A 15,342-nucleotide genomic window follows, 5' to 3' on the forward strand; every position below is an offset into this window, starting at 1 on the left:
CGTGCCATCTCATTTGGCTGACTCGGGATGGGTAACGATTCATTTCCATATTATTCACGATGGGCTCCATTGCAGAGGAATAATTAACGACCTGTCATTTTTTGACTCATAAAGGGGAATTGCAATAATGTCATGACCTGCAGCTTTGCCTTTGTAAAATGATCACCTTTGCATGTCAATGTGATGCTAGTGTTTCTGTCCCAAACAGTGAGAGAGACATGGAGTGCCAGCACCAGGTATAACCAGCTTGTTTCTGTTCTTTGTAGACTGGGAGGTAGCTGCTTTCCCCCCATTGCTCCAAGACTGTAGTCTGTCCTGGGTGTCCAGTCCTTTAGTTTCCTATTAGAATAGCTCTATTTTCTAGCCCTTCCCTACATCTCCTTGTGATATAGACGCTGTATCTTTCTTGAGTCATCCTTAGAAGCTAAGGCAGTAGTTAGGAAATGAAGATTCTATTTGCAGATACATGATGCTTAGAAACTACAGTAATTATTCCGTATGCAGAGTCCACCTTATCATGAATGATGTTACTGTGGCTCCACCGAATGGTATCTTTAGCATCAAGGCAATTGCAACTTAGGCAAAAAAAAAAAAAAAAAAAAAAAAAAATTATGAAGGGCATTTAATGTGCCTGCCATATATGGTAGTCAAGCTTCGCAAGATTTGAAAAGATGAAAATCGTTCAGCAGAGACTGGGTCCCAGAAGGAATTACTTTCTTTCTTTTTTTTTTTTTAATACTTCTCATCCCCAAACAGGCTCCCAGACTGGTAGCCCTCATCTTTCAGAGCTGTCCATCAACTCGCAGGGAGGAGCCGCGCCCACCAACGCCATCCTGTCACCCAACCTGAGCCCCGACACCAAGCAGGCCTCCCCCTTGGTCAGTCCGCTGCTGAACGACCAGGCAGGGCCTCGGACCGATGATGAGGACGATGGCCGGAGAAAGGTGTGTGAACTGGTGGGCACTCGCCTGTGGGTCCTTTTTTGTTTGTTTTAAATTCCAGTCATACACATAGCATAGAACTGACTATTTGAACCCTTCTTAAGCATGCTGTTGAGTGGCATCGTGCATTCACAATGTCGTAGAACCATCAGCCCCCTTCATTTCTGGCATGTCTTCATCCTCCCAAACTTCCTGGCCCTGGCACGAACCATTCTGCTTTCTGTCTCTGTGAATGGACTGCTCTAGGAATTAGCCTCAGAGAAGTGGAATCATACAGTGTCTGTCCCTTTGTGACTGGCTGTAGCTTCACGGCCTCAAGATTTATCCGTGTTGTAGCCTGCGTCAGGTTGCTTTTCCTTAAGGTTGGCTAGTGTTCTGCTGTCCAGGGAGTCCACGTTTTGTGTATCCATCTGCTGGTGGAAGTTGGGTGGTTTCCAGCTTTTGGCCATTTTGTCTAATGTGCTGGGAACCTGGGTGTGCAGATCTGTTCTCATCTCTGCTTTGGGTCTATCCCCAGAGGTGGAATCGGATGGACTCTCGGGGGTAGCAAGCAAGACAGTGAACACTAAGGGACTTCTTTGACTTCATGTTTTAAAGAAAGAGAAAACGAGACCCGTGGCTGGCCTGACCTGAGAGTCAGAGGGACTCTGGCTGCTGTCACCCTTGTCCCTTGGGACCAGCTACCTTCCTGTTCCCACAGAGAACATAGCTTCCGTTTCCTAAACACTAGTCCCACCAGCCCATGGCGCCCTGGACAAAGGCCCATGTGGTTCTTTCTTTTTTTAATGTTTTTAGTATAGTTGATTTGGTTTCTTTATCATTCATTTCCTTGCAGGCTGCATTGCTCTGATACTTCCCTAATTAATTAGATTTTCAGATGCCCAGCTTTGAATGCATAGCCCTCCGTGGCGGCTGACACACTCATTCGAGGCTTTGCACTACGGGTAGTGTTTACGTGGAAGGAAACATTCCTAGACTATTTTCTCATCGTGGAAATCCATTCTCCTAGTTCCTCTCACACAAAAAGATAAATAAGAGTTTATTTAGCCTTGGTACCAGTCCACCAAAGATCAAAAATTAGCCCTGTATCAATTTAATTAGGACTTTCTTAGAATCGGGACATTCTTAGAGACGTTGCCTCAAATCTTCACGTCTTTTTTCTTTTTACAATTTTCGCAGAGATTCCCGACTGACAAAGCGTACTTCATTGCCAAGGAAGTCTCCACCACAGAGAGAACCTATCTGAAGGATCTCGAAGTCATCACTTCGGTATGCATAGCATTTCCCCTAGAGCATTAAATTACCTAATTTATCTCCACTAATGCTCAGCTTTTGGAGGGAAGCTGGAGCTAATTAAATGTTGGCTTCTCTGACTCCAATTAAAAGGATTTGGGTCCTGGGTTGTAGAAATTAAGCAATGATAGCATGTTTAATTTGGAATCGGCTCTAAAAAGTTGTCTCGCGATTTTTAAGCGCAAAGGAAGGACGTTTCTAAAGTGCAGCAAATTTGAAATTAAACATTTCACTGTCTGCACTGATGCAGAATATTTTGCCTTCAGGTCGTTATTTTTGCTTGAGGGGAGACCTGGGGGTGAATGAGAAACCTCATTTTATCTTCGATAATAAATTGAGCTACGTCAGCAGAATCTGCCAAAAGGACTGCCTTGTCTCGGTTTTCTCAGTCCTGTTCAGTCTTGGTTTCATTCAGTGATGACCCAGCGCGTTGGCCGGAATGAGGTTTTGCTTTGAGCAGCTGCCCACTTTGGAGATTTTTCCCGACTTCAGCAGTCGGTTGGTAACCCATCTGCAGAAGCGATCACCAAGAGACGGGCACTCCTTGCCCCATCTAAAGAGAGGAGGGAACGCAGGAAAGCCTTGAAGTCCGTGATGCTCTCCGGATGCTACGGACGCAGCAGGAAAACCCTTTAGCCCCACGCATGCGCAGTGGGCTCCTGCGCGCTCGAAAGCCTCGCACCCGCGCATCCCTCCCCTTGACGCCTCTAAGCCTGTCCTCTTCCTATTCCCAGTGGTTTCAGAGCGCAGTGAGCAAAGAGGACTCCATGCCCGAAACCTTGAGAAGTCTCATATTCCCGAATTTTGAACCTTTGCACAAATTTCATACAAATTTTCTCAAGGAAATTGAGCAGCGACTCGCCCTGTGGTGAGTACCTTGGCTCCGTGTGACAGTTCTGGCCCTCACTGCCCCCCTCTTTCTCTGTCTCTCTCTTTCTCGTGTTGTCTGTATGTTGTTGCTAATGAGCAGGAGCCACGAGCAGAAGCTGGTTAAGACAAGACAAGCTTAAAATGATTTCCAGTTGAATCGACACGTGTTAGATCTCATCCTGAAATTTTTTTCCCCTTTGGTGTATGGTTTTCAAAACGTCTGTTTTTGGACCATAGTTCAGTGAGCACCACAAAATGGAGATAGTAATTACTTCTGGAAGGACAATGAGGGTTATAAGGAACAGAGCCATGTGAGGGACTTCCGGTGGCGTTGGTGATATTTTATTGGTGTTTGCTTTATAGGTACTGCTTTATACGTTCATGAAGTTTCATGCAGAACAAAATAATGCCATTTGTATCAACGTGGATGCAACTAGAGACTCTCACACTGAGTGAGGTTAGGCAGGAAGAGAAAGACAAATACCATATGATAGCGCTTATATGGGGAATCTGAAATATGGCACAGATGAACCTAGCTACAGGACAGAAACAGACTCACAGACATGGAGGACAGACGTGTGGTTGCTGAGGGGGGAGGAAATGGGATGGGCTGGGAGTTTGGGGTTGGGAGATGCAAACTATTAAATTTAAAAGGTATAATCACTGAGGTTCTCCTCTATGGCACAGAGAACTATATCCACTCACTTTTTTTTTTTTTTTTGCGTTTTCTAGGGCCACTCCCACGGCATATGGAGGCTCCCAGGCTAGGGGTCTAATCGGAGCTGTAGCCGCCGGCCCATGCCAGAGCCACAGCAACACGGGATCCAAGCTATGTCTGCAACCTACACCACAGCTCCCGGCCACGCCAGATCCTTAACCCACTGAGCGAGGCCAGGGGTCGAACCCGCAACCTCATGGTTCCTAGTCGGATTCGTTTCCACTGCGCCACGACAGGGACTCCTCCACTCACTTATGATGGAACTCGATGGAAGATATATGAGAAAAGAATGTGTATATATTTATGACTGGGTCACTTGGCCGTACAGCAGAAATTGACAGAACATTGTAAAGCAACTATACTTTTTTAAAAAGAGAAAGAAAGAGAAGTTTAGAAATGCATGTTTTCAGACCATAATTCAGTGAATACCACAAAGTGAAGAGAGTAATTTCTTCTAGAAGGACGACAAGGGTTATGAAGAACAGAGCCATGTGAGGGGCTTTAGGGGAGTGTTGGTGATATTTTTCTGGTGCTTGCTTTCCAAGTCTCATCCATCTCATGTGGTTTTCAGGATTACCCTTTCCAGTGTTTAAAGAGTTCTTCGAAAAACAACCCCATGCCCCAAACATACACACAACGTCTTGACCTTGGATCCCACTGCTAGGAATTTATCCTAAGGATGCGTTCTAAGACGTGAAGTGGCAAATGGCAAAGAGCTCCACAGCAGAATTCAAAGATGGGAACTGGCGTAAATATTCATGAAGAGCAGACTGGCTGAAAATAATATTAAGTCTGTTTATTAAACACCATATGAAATGTTCATCTGTCGGTACCCAAACTCAGGGGAAAAAAAAAAATGTGTGTGCTATAGAATGCAATGTCCGATACACCCTTGCCTAAAATGGAACCTTTTCTAGAAATTTCCTATGGGGTTTTTAAAAAAAAAAGTTATATGCAGACCCATGAGGAGGTGTCTGCTAAGCATGCCTTTGGAGAAAAGCCAAGAGATGATAGCAGATGTGGCCTACCATGTTCTGGGTGGAAACGGAACCCACCGCACCCCACTCCATCCTCACTGCAGGGGAGCGTGTGGTTCAGAGTGGTCTTTAGGGGCCGTAGGGCTTGCAGGAGCCCTGGATGAGGGCGTCTGGCTCCAGGGGATTCCAGCCATGGGGTCCCCGATGCCTGGATTCAAGCGTCAGCAGATAGGTAAAATCTACCAAACGTAACTTGATTTTACCGTCCCGAAATTTACTGGAAGGCTTTTGGTGTGTTTTTTCTGCCATATTGCCTCCTCACTCACCCAAAGTTAAAAGATGCTTTCGTGCTGGAGTCTAAGACCTTCCGGCTCAGGAGAAATCAATCAACAGTTTGTTTTCTGTCCAGTGAGACGTGGATGAGTATCGTCTTCCCTTAGGCTCAGCGCATCCTGAGCTGGAGCAGTTTCGGTCCACGTGGCAGTTAATTTTAAATAAGGTTGGAGAAGTCACTCACAGGAAATGTCCTCAGTTGGCAGTGCCCTGGCAGGCCAGCATGGTGGCTTCCTCTAGTGCCTGCCACCAGGGAGCTTGGCACCACTGTATGAAACATTCCACTCTAGGAATGAGTGCCATTTTCTTGGATTTATCTGGGCCCTAAATTGTTAGCCCTTCTCTGTGAAAGAATATCCAGTTGTCTAAACAGTACCTGCTGTCGTGTATTCCCCATAGAATTTTCATTTGGATAGCTTTCTAAGATCTCGAAGTTTATTCTTGTTTTTCATGAAGCTACCAGAAGCGTGGAAAAGCCTCAAAGCTAGAGACAGTCCTTATGCAACTCCATTGACTTGACCTTCAGTAGCCTTGCAACAGTGGACGCATGCCAGACTGCTGACGTTTATCAGGAATAAATGTGAACGTCTGCCCTTAAGTTCAGTGAATCAAGTTCTCAAGTGCATGATGAGGAAGAGCTGGTGTGGCAGGCGTCCAAGACAAAAGGTTGACTGGGAATGAGTTATTTTGAGCCAGTAGAATAATCCAGAGAGAAACCAATGCCTATTGTACCTGTCGCTCTGAACATGAGCCGCTTGTTAAGAATGAGTTATTTTGAGCCAATAGAATAACCCAGAGAGAAACCAATGTCTACTGTACCTGTAGCTCTGAACATGAGCCGCTTGTTAAAATCACGGGGAACCTAAGACCCCTATTGGACAAGGACTGATAGAGATATTTGGGCCAAGCCAATGGGAGAAAACCACATCTTTTCTGGACCCTATGTTGGTACTCCCCTCATCTTCAAGGATAAAAACCCCTATAGGACCCCTATAGCCCTGGGAGCTATTTGCTTTCCTGTAATAAAGACTTTGCTTGCTTGCTGCCTGGAGGAAAAAAAAAAAAAAAAAAAACACTGGGAACCTTTAAAGGTTCCCCCCAAAATCTTGAAAACCAGGTCTCAGAACCTCTGAGCAGTTGAATCTAAGCATCAGTAGTTCCTCAAGCTTCCCGGGTGATGATATCAATGGGCAGCCAAGGTCAGGAACTTCGTTGCTAGACTCTGCCTCGTGAGAAAGAAACCAGCGTGGGGCAAAGGATTGCCCTTTGAAACGTCAAGGCTCAGAGCTCCTTCAGAATGCTGCCCCCAGCTCTGAGTTTCATGTTTGAAAGGGGATAAGAGAATGCATTTCAGTTGAAAAACAATTTTTGAAGCTGTGGGCATTTGGCCTAAATGAAAGGAGATTTGGGAACATAGGATGGCTCTCCTCGGGCTGGTCTTTTGAAAGAAGGAGTCGGCGACTTCTGAGTGGTGCCAGACGCCACATTTAAAGAAAGGAGAGAGCATTTCCAAAGAGGCCCGTCGTGTCTGAGCATTGGAGGGAGGGTCCTCACTCTGCGGGCAGCTTGGCCGTGAGCCTTGGAGGCCGTGAGCTCCTCCATCACGGGGCTGCTCGAGCTGCGGTTGCCCCTTTCCCGGTGAAACCCCAGACCTGGCTCCGCATAGGGTCGCCTGGTGTTGGCAGCTAGGGGAGTTTTGAAAAATGATTGCCAGGTGCAGCCCAGCCCTTCTTCATCAGAACCCTGTGATGAGACCCAGAAATTTGTGATTTTTTAAAGGGCTTCTCAAGGAGGTCCGGCTATGGCGCAGTGGATTCATGATCCGGCTTGTTTCTGTGGGGGTGTTGTTTCGATCCGCTGCCCGGCACAGCGGGTGAAAGATCCAGCTTGTCTCTGTGGAAGTGCAGGTTCAATCCCCAACTGAGGCAGTGGATTGAGGATCCAAGGTTGCCAAAACTGTGGTGCAGGTTGCGGCTCCGGCTTGGATTCGATCCCTGGTCTGGGAATTTCCATATGCTGTGGGTGCAGCCAAAAAGGGGAAAAAAAAAAAATGCTTCTTGAGATGACTGATGAATAGACTCTTTTGGAACTTCTGATGGGGAGTGCTTGTGATAAAAAAGGTTCCTTGGTTTGCATCTGACTTCTAGCTCTTGTTTCTCCTGTAAGCAGTGAGTGGACGCACGCGTGCGTGCGTGCGTGGGTGGGGGAGTGTCAGGCTTTGCCTGCTGGGGACCTGCAGTCTCAGAGGAAGGGACAGGCACATAGAGCAAGGAAGGCCAGGCCCTCTCGTGGATGGAGGGGCTGTGTTCAGTGGGGGCAGAGGGCATCTCTGGCCAGTTTTGTCTTGAGGACACGTGAGCCATTAGTGCCTCCACAGCAGAGGCACCCAGGAGTGACTGTGTTTAAGGAGAAGAGTGGATTGCGTGACATGTATTAAGACATGAGTTTGTTCTGGGTTATTGATGGATTCACCATATGTAAGTGTGTGTGCACCCCTGTGTATGTATGTTTATACGTGTGTGTGCGTGTGTGTGTATTCATACTTTGTGATGGGAGCCTGGTCCTGCGGAGTGGGGTGGCTGCGGCTTCATCCTGCATCACACCACCACCTGGGGCCCACGTCCAGCTGTCCGTGGCCTTGCCCGGCCTCCTCTTCTCACCTGTAAGATGTGGGGTCCAGTCTCCACCTCACAGGGCTGTGACGCCAAGTAAATGAGACAGTGTTTGTAAAGGGCTTTACACACAGAAAGGACTGGCAGGGGAGCTGACCTTTTTTTTTTTTTTTTTTAATATAAACATCTTATTTTGAGATTTTAGACTTGAAGTTGCTATAACTGTAGAGTTTCTGCCCACTCCTCGTCCATCCCTTTCCCTAATGGCAGCTTCTCACATCCCTGGCACATTCATCAAAACTAAGAAACAGGGAGTTCCCATTGTGGCTCAACAGGTTAAGAACCTGACTGGGATCTGTGAGGATTCGGGTTCCATCCCCTGCCTCGATCAGTGGGTTAAGGATCCAGTGTGGCTGTGAGCTGGGGCATAGGTTGCAGATCCAGCTCAGATCTGGTGTGGCTGGGGCTGTGGTGTACACCAGCAGCTGTAGCTCCAATTAGACCCCTAGCCTGGGAACCTCCATATGCTGCACATGCAGCCCTAAAAAATACACACACACACACACACACACACACACACACAAAGCCCTAAGAAACACTATTGGTTCCTTTAAAAAACAGAACTCAACTGAGTGTATTTTCTTAAATTTTACTGTTTTTAATTTTTTTATGACGTTATGGTTGATTTACAATGTCGTGCCGATTTCTGCTGTATAGCAAAGTGGCTCAGTCATGTATATTCATAATACACATATGGTCATAATTCAAAATACGTGTATAGTCATAATACTCTTTTTTTAATATTCTTTTCCATTATGCTCTATCCCAGGAGATTGGCCATAGTTCCCTGTGCTGTGTCGTAGGACCTCGGGGTTTACCCTCTATTCCGAGTACACTTTCAAGATGTAATTGGTTTTATTGAGTGATTGACGAGTGGGCAGCACCCTCTCCAGGTAGTGGAGGGGAGCCCCAGGGAGCTCAGAAAGGGAAAGATTTTTAGCTCTTTGCCGCAGCCACTGCGAGAATGAAGAGCCTTCTCAGCAATGAAACTGCCAACATTCCAGAGCATGTGGGCATCCCTCTGAAAAGACGCACGGTCCTTGTGAAGGGCCCCAGAGGCACCGAGGAGGGACGTCAGCCACCTCGATGGAGAACTCAGTCTCCTTGGAAAGGAAAAGAAGAGGCTCCGGGTTGACACATGGTGGGGAAGGAGAAAGGAAGCGGCTACTGTTCGCACCATCTGCGGCCACGTAGAGGATAGGATCAGAGGTGGTACACTGAGCTTCGGCTCCAAGAAGGGGTCTGGGGACACTCACGTCCCCATCAGCGTCCTTATTCAGGAGAATGGTTCTCCTGTTGAAATCCGACATTTTTTGAGTGAAAAATACATCCGCAGGGTTCGGATGAGGCCGTGGGTTGCGTGTTCAATATCTCTAAGCCCAGAAACATGAGCTGATGCCAGAAGGAAACGACCTTGAACTTGTATCAAATTCAGCTGCTTCGATTCAGCACGCCACAACAGTTAAGAAGGAGGATATTAGAAACGTTTTGGATAATATCTATGTTTCTGAAAAAGGAACGGTTCAGCAGGCTGATGAGGAAGATCTGAGTGGTCCAGGTAGAGAAACAGCAAGATGCCGGGTGATTCTTCAGACTCATTTGTGATGTTTTAAGATACAATAAAAAGTCTATTGACTTAGGAAAAAAAAAAAAAAAAAGATTTTTAAAGGCAAAACAAGGACTAAACAGAAACATTATTTCAAGCTTAGGTAACCCATCTGGGGGGCAGGGGGTCGTGTGGCAGGTGACCTCATCTTCCTTAGGAGGACGGGGAAGTCCCATGTGACAGATGACCTCCCTGGAAAATTCCTGGCTGACTGGTGAGGATTGCATTCCTGGAGGGATTGTAACTACGGTTAGGTTAGGTATTAAGTCTTGGTTTTAGCCCAAGTGACTCCATTTTGGGCCTGTCCTTTCTCTTTTAACAGTACATTCTTATCAGCTGAACTCCAGCTTCTATTCAGTGGTATTGTTTTTAATTCTTAGTGGGTTTTTTTTGGGGGGGGTTGTTTTTTGTTGTTGTTGTTGTTTTTTGTTTTTGTCTTTTTTTCTTTTCTAGGGCAGCTTCCCTCGGCATATGGAGGTTCCCAGGCCAGGGGGTCTAACCAGAGCTGTAGCCACCGGCATAGAGCCACAGCCACAGCAACACCAGATCCGAGCTGCATCTGCCACCTACACCACAGCTCATGGCAACGCTGGATCCTTAACCCACTGAGCAAGGCCAGGGATTGAACCTGCAACCTCATGGCTCCTCGTCAGATTCCTTAACCACTGTGCCACAATGGGAACTCCTTTAATTCTTATTGTTAGTAGACATCAAAGTCTACAGTGTATCTCAAGGTCTCCCAAAATTTGGTGCTTAAATGGCACAGCCACCATGCTTTTCCTTTGCATTCCTCAGTTAGGTTATCATATATTTCTATCAGCAGCGGAAAGTTACAGGACAGAAAAATTACGAGGAAGTTTTCCTCAATGATTAGGCTCAACCCCAGCTCAGCAAGCACACCTGCCCTTCTCCAAACGCTGTGTTCTCCTCAGTCAACGCCCCTGAGCAGAGGCTGAACCATTTCCTTCTGGACCAAGCCCATGTTACCGTGCTTCTTCAAAAACAAAGAAACAGGTTTGGTGACTTGTGAAAACATAAGGAATGCTTTTCCTTTTGGAAGCAAAGACATTTTCCTCAGCTGTTCAGATGCATTCAGAGAAAGCCACTAATGACCTTTGGCTCTAAGAGCCCCAAATTTTGGCCCTAAGATGATGGCCAGGCACTGAGCACAAACTGGCCAAGTCATTCCCCAGAGATGAATGCAGACCTGTCCCAGAACCACGAGCCTTGGCCAGTTCTGCCGTGTAGGGAACTCAGCTGGCAGCTGGCAGGGAGCTGGGGGTTTAGGGAAGGGTTTGCACGAAGGCACTCAGCACAGGCTGTGGGCATACAGCTTCTAGGCAGGACTAGCTGGGTGTTTCTAGAAGACTCTTGAGGTAGAGTCGCTTGGACAGTGTGCAGAAGTTCAGCCAGAAGGGCTGGAAAGACCCAGTGTCGAGAGTCACTGAGTTCGGGCTCATGGGACAAAGGCAAAAGCCAAGGAGAGGCCTCTGGAGCTTTGCGCCTGGCTAACTGGGAGGATGCTCATGAAATTAAGAGCAACACTGAAGAAGAAAGGAAAGAAGCAAGTCACCTGGAGGGAAGGCAGGCTCGTTTGGGGGCACATCCGCTTGGAGGGGTCAGTAACAAAGCTGCAAGGCAGCCGGCAATGCAGGAGGGAAAGAAATCAGGCACCGTGGTGTAGGTACAGGCATTACCCGCAGGAAGAATCAAGTCTTTAAGGAAGATAGTGTCGTGACAAAAGCCAGGGACAGAATCCTGTCGAATACACTTTGGGGGCAACTTTCCATCTTCGTTGCGAATGGTAGAGCAAGAGCTGGCAAAGGAAGCATGAAGAAGCCCCCAGAGACTTAGAAACAAAACCTAGAGCAGGGGTAAGGGTCCCTCAGGGGAGTGGGGCTTGGACAGTGACGCCTGGACGGCAAGGATGGTTTGAGGCCGTGGTTCCCTGGAATGCAGTAGCCGCCTCAGGACACTGGGTGCTTCTGCAGGGAGAAGATACGGGGACAGTGCCCATGAAGGGTTGATGTTCATCCAGAGCAGGGCGATGAAATTCTTGCAGGCTGTGGTTAGGAAGTTCACAGGTGGAGTGGTTTTGTCTCACTATGAGGCTCAGGGGCTGAGCTTGAAGTGGAGCAGAAATGCTGAGCAGATTATATCCCAAAGATGGAACATTCTTGCAGTAGCACCAGTGAATCATCAGAGAACAAAAAGGAATAAACTATTTTTCTTGTCATCCTACCAACAATGGGTATCACTGAAAGAAAATCATAGGGATTCCTCACAAACGTAAATATAGAATTAGCATATGATCTAGGAGGTCTTCTCCTAAGTACATACGTGAAAGAATTGAAAGAACTTGAACAGATAACTTCTACATCAGTGTTCGTAACAGCATTATCCACAAGTCCATTGACATGTGAATGGATAAACCCAGTGTGCAATGGAATATTATTCAGCCTTGAAAAGGAAGGAAGTGACACCTGCTACAACATGGATGAACCCGAAAAACATCATCCTAAATGAAGTAATAGCCAGGACAAATAGTGTATGGTTCCAGTTGTGTGCGGTACCAAGAGTTGTCAAATTCCTCGAGATAGAAAAAGAGGATGGTGGTTGCCAGGGGCTGGGGAAGGGGGACGTGTTCACAGGACAGAGAATTTCAGTTTGGAAAGATGAAAAAGTTCTAGAGAAGGATGGTGCCGGGGGCTGCGTAACAGGAATGTACTTAATGTCACTGAACTGTACCCTTAGAAGATGGTTACGATGGTAAATGTTAGCTTGTGTGTATTTTGCCACAATTTTTAAAAATAGAAAAAAGAAAATCCTAGGGAATCCAGTGCAGGCTAATTCAAGAGTCTTCCGAAGGGTGAGGGCCCCCTTGCCTGTGGTTTCTCTGGACGCTGCCACATGCTCTCCTGAAGGAACTCATGGAGTGTGGCAAGTGTGTTTCCTGATGGAACAGCCTCCCTTCCGACCCGGTCAGCGTTGGCAGCCAGGCCTTGAACTTGGCCTCTAAGCTGAGAACACAGCTCTTATCTCACTGACTCAGAGCCCTTGGCAGCGGGCGGGGCTCACCTGTCCAGGTGCGTTTCCAGCTCCACGCCCACCTCACAATGTAGAATTTCACTTCCCTCCCTCTGCCCATTCTTGGAGGCACTTTTGCTCTCCCATGATTGCTTTCCTTGATTGCCCTACAGCTCTGTGAGGTCCACGGGCTCCACTGTAAGCAGTAAAAACAGGCTTTTTATGTTTCTTAAGTGACCCAGTGAGGGTCACATCCCAGCTGGTCAGGTTCTGTGCTTTTTCTCCCAAGGCGGGGACCTTTGGTGTCGATAAACCCATTGTCTTCTCCGGCCTGTGTTTGAACTTGGGACTATTATGGGAAGCGGAGAAAGGAGCCCCATGATTAGACAGCCTGTTGTGGTGAGTCTGCTGCACACCTGAGAGTCAGTAAGCAGCATGAGCTGGAACAGCATCCCTTTGACCAGCCCGGAAGGTTCCCTGCAGTGGCCACCACTCCCAAAGGTAGCTGGCTCTGCCTGCTGTCAGGAGCAGGTTCTCATAGCATCCTCTCAAAAGGGGTAGCGTCCTCTTGTGGTTGAGGCAGGAGCACATGCATGCACCAGAGACATACACACATATGCACACACAGATACATGTAGACATACACAAACACAGGCATACATATGCACGTTCACACACTTCCACACAGACACGCATGCACAGACACGCACTTGCATATACACGCATTCACACAGAGATACACATAGAAGCATACACAGACACGTATATACACATTCACACACAGAAACCCAGACACACACCCTCCCTCCCCTCCTCTCAACTCGGAGGGTCCCCACCACCACGTTCACCTCCCGATCTGAGGATGGATCGGTCCCCTGCCACCATCCATTTACCAAGTCGTCAAAGGCTGGTGGTCACCATCACACAGGGAAAACCGGCTGGCTCTATGCCTGCCACCAGTTTATATGATGCGAAAGCTTTGGTCCCTCAAGTTGATGTCTGTGGACTGTTTCCACAGCCACATAAGGATCTGATTAGTAAATTATTCTGTTGTTCCCCTGATCAAGATATCTGTAGAGGTTGACTGCGGAGGCCCCTGAGATTATTTCAGCGTCGTCCTTTCTGCCCACCCTGGTTCGTGGTGGGCAAATTCTTTGATGCAGCGGGCTTCTGTCTTACCCGAGTAGGTTTCCTACCACCAGTGACAGCATCACCCTTTTCGAGTAAGATAACAGCAGGGCCTTGTCTGGCAGGATTTTCCTGGGTGATGATGGATCCCAGTGCCTCACAGGCTGGAAGTGGCCCCCACGTTCCAACAGTCGTGAATGTGGCCGTGTGCAGGCGGTGAGGGTGACAGCCCTGCTTGTCGAGAACCTGGAGTGGCCCTTTGATCTGGGAGAGTCACGTAACTGCATGGGTGTTTGCACCTGTGACACTGACGGAGCCCAGTTCAGAAGCGCGATGCCTCCCTCCCTCCTCCGCCTCAACCTCCAACTCTCCTTGCCCACGTTCCCCAGGTGGTACCAGCCTTCCTGTGCCTCCCGCCCATCGCGGTTCACCTGCATCTCGGTTCCTGGCATGCATGTCTTAGCATGGCGGTGGAGGGGGTTATTCCTGGGTCACTTGGTCGAGGGGGAGCTCCAGATGACATTTGCCTGTCTGAACGACTGAATGAGTTCTCGTGTTTCTATGGTGACGTCATCTGCCAAAGGGTCACCTTTAGATCTGGAGTCTGAGCAGGTGGATTTGAATGTTTTCTCATCTGCTGGGAGTTTTTACGGCCCGAGGGCCACTGCTTCGTTGTTGGTTCAACAAATATTTACTGTGCCCTTACTGGATATGAGTCACTCTTCGCGGGGTTCAGTGAACCACACAGGCCACAATTCCTGTTCTTCTGGAGGCTGCCTGCCCGTCACGTCGCTCCCTCTGCTCTGCCCGGAGGAGGCGGCCAGAACCAGCCTGATAAGATTTGGATGCAGAACCCCTGGGAGAGCTCAAGAGCCATTTTCTACGGAGGGCCAGCCAAGAGACCAGTGGGTACCCGACTCTTTTCTTGCAACAGCCACCATCGTCCGTATTCCAGAGGTTTTTTAAAAAAAGTCGTAACTTCAAGACCAGAAATACATACACGGTACCTTGCATTTCTGTACTGATGTGCAAAGCACTTTCCCTTAAATGGTTTCCTTTGACAAGACAATTTTGGGAGGTATCCCCACCTTTCCCCCTATGGATAATGAAGCTCTGCAGAGGAGGGTGCCTTGCCAGAAGCTGTTCTGTAGAAAGCGAAGGAGGACCACACCCCATGTCTGGCTTTCCCAGGAGCCCTTGCATCGGAAGGCAGGAGAGGCGGCTGTTGTGCTTCCTCTCTGGTTCTGCCAGAGCCGTGCTTTCCAGTAGATCTGGGCGGATGGACATGCTGAGTGCCTGCACTGTTCACGCTAATAGCCACTGGCCACTTGGGGCCGTGGAGCTCTTAACAGATGGCTAGTGTGGCTGAGGAATTGAATTTTTAATTTTCATTGCATTTCTAAAGCCAAAATTTAAATAACCGTACGTGGATTCTGGATGGCATAGCCCAGTTTTGGAGAGTTAAAGGGGAGGAGCTCTGAGCGGAAGAAAGGCAATGGACCCCATCTGCTTTTCCCATCATGCGAAGGCCCCCACCATGCACTTTCTTAGAATTCAGAGTCCCTGAGCTTGTATTCAAAAACGCGAGACTCAGGATGGTTTTCCAACCCCTCTGCTCCCTGCTTCAGGCAGATCAGGGCTACTTCTCTTGTGTAAATGCATTTGTTTGAAGAAGATTCTCATTGGTTTTAAAAACAAGACTGCAAAAAAGGTTTCAAGTCAATACTCTCACAGTGCAGTGCACCAGAGACAGGGCAATTCAGTCTATGTGATCTTA

At 47.9% G+C, this 15,342-nt stretch overlaps 1 protein-coding gene and 1 pseudogene across 7 annotated transcripts in view; both read left to right on the plus strand.

The window, feature by feature from the left end:
• The window catches only part of FARP1 (FERM, ARH/RhoGEF and pleckstrin domain protein 1), a 312,926-nt gene that overhangs the window by 264,155 nt on the left and 33,429 nt on the right, over positions 1-15,342 (plus strand). For all 7 annotated transcript variants that reach the window (XR_002336570.1, XM_021065374.1, XM_021065376.1 and 4 more), the window contains 3 exons: positions 757-944; positions 2,121-2,210; positions 2,969-3,102. Coding sequence is in view for 6 of the 7 variants with exons in the window: in XM_021065374.1 (XP_020921033.1) it covers positions 757-944; positions 2,121-2,210; positions 2,969-3,102 (412 nt within the window). In the remaining variant the exon portion in view is untranslated. The remainder of the gene's footprint in view (positions 1-756; positions 945-2,120; positions 2,211-2,968; positions 3,103-15,342) is intronic.
• LOC106505335 lies at positions 8,267-9,842 on the plus strand (annotated as a pseudogene).

The sequence above is a fragment of the Sus scrofa genome, chromosome 11, assembly GCF_000003025.6.
Source record: "Sus scrofa isolate TJ Tabasco breed Duroc chromosome 11, Sscrofa11.1, whole genome shotgun sequence".
Taxonomy (NCBI): Eukaryota; Metazoa; Chordata; class Mammalia; order Artiodactyla; family Suidae; genus Sus; species Sus scrofa.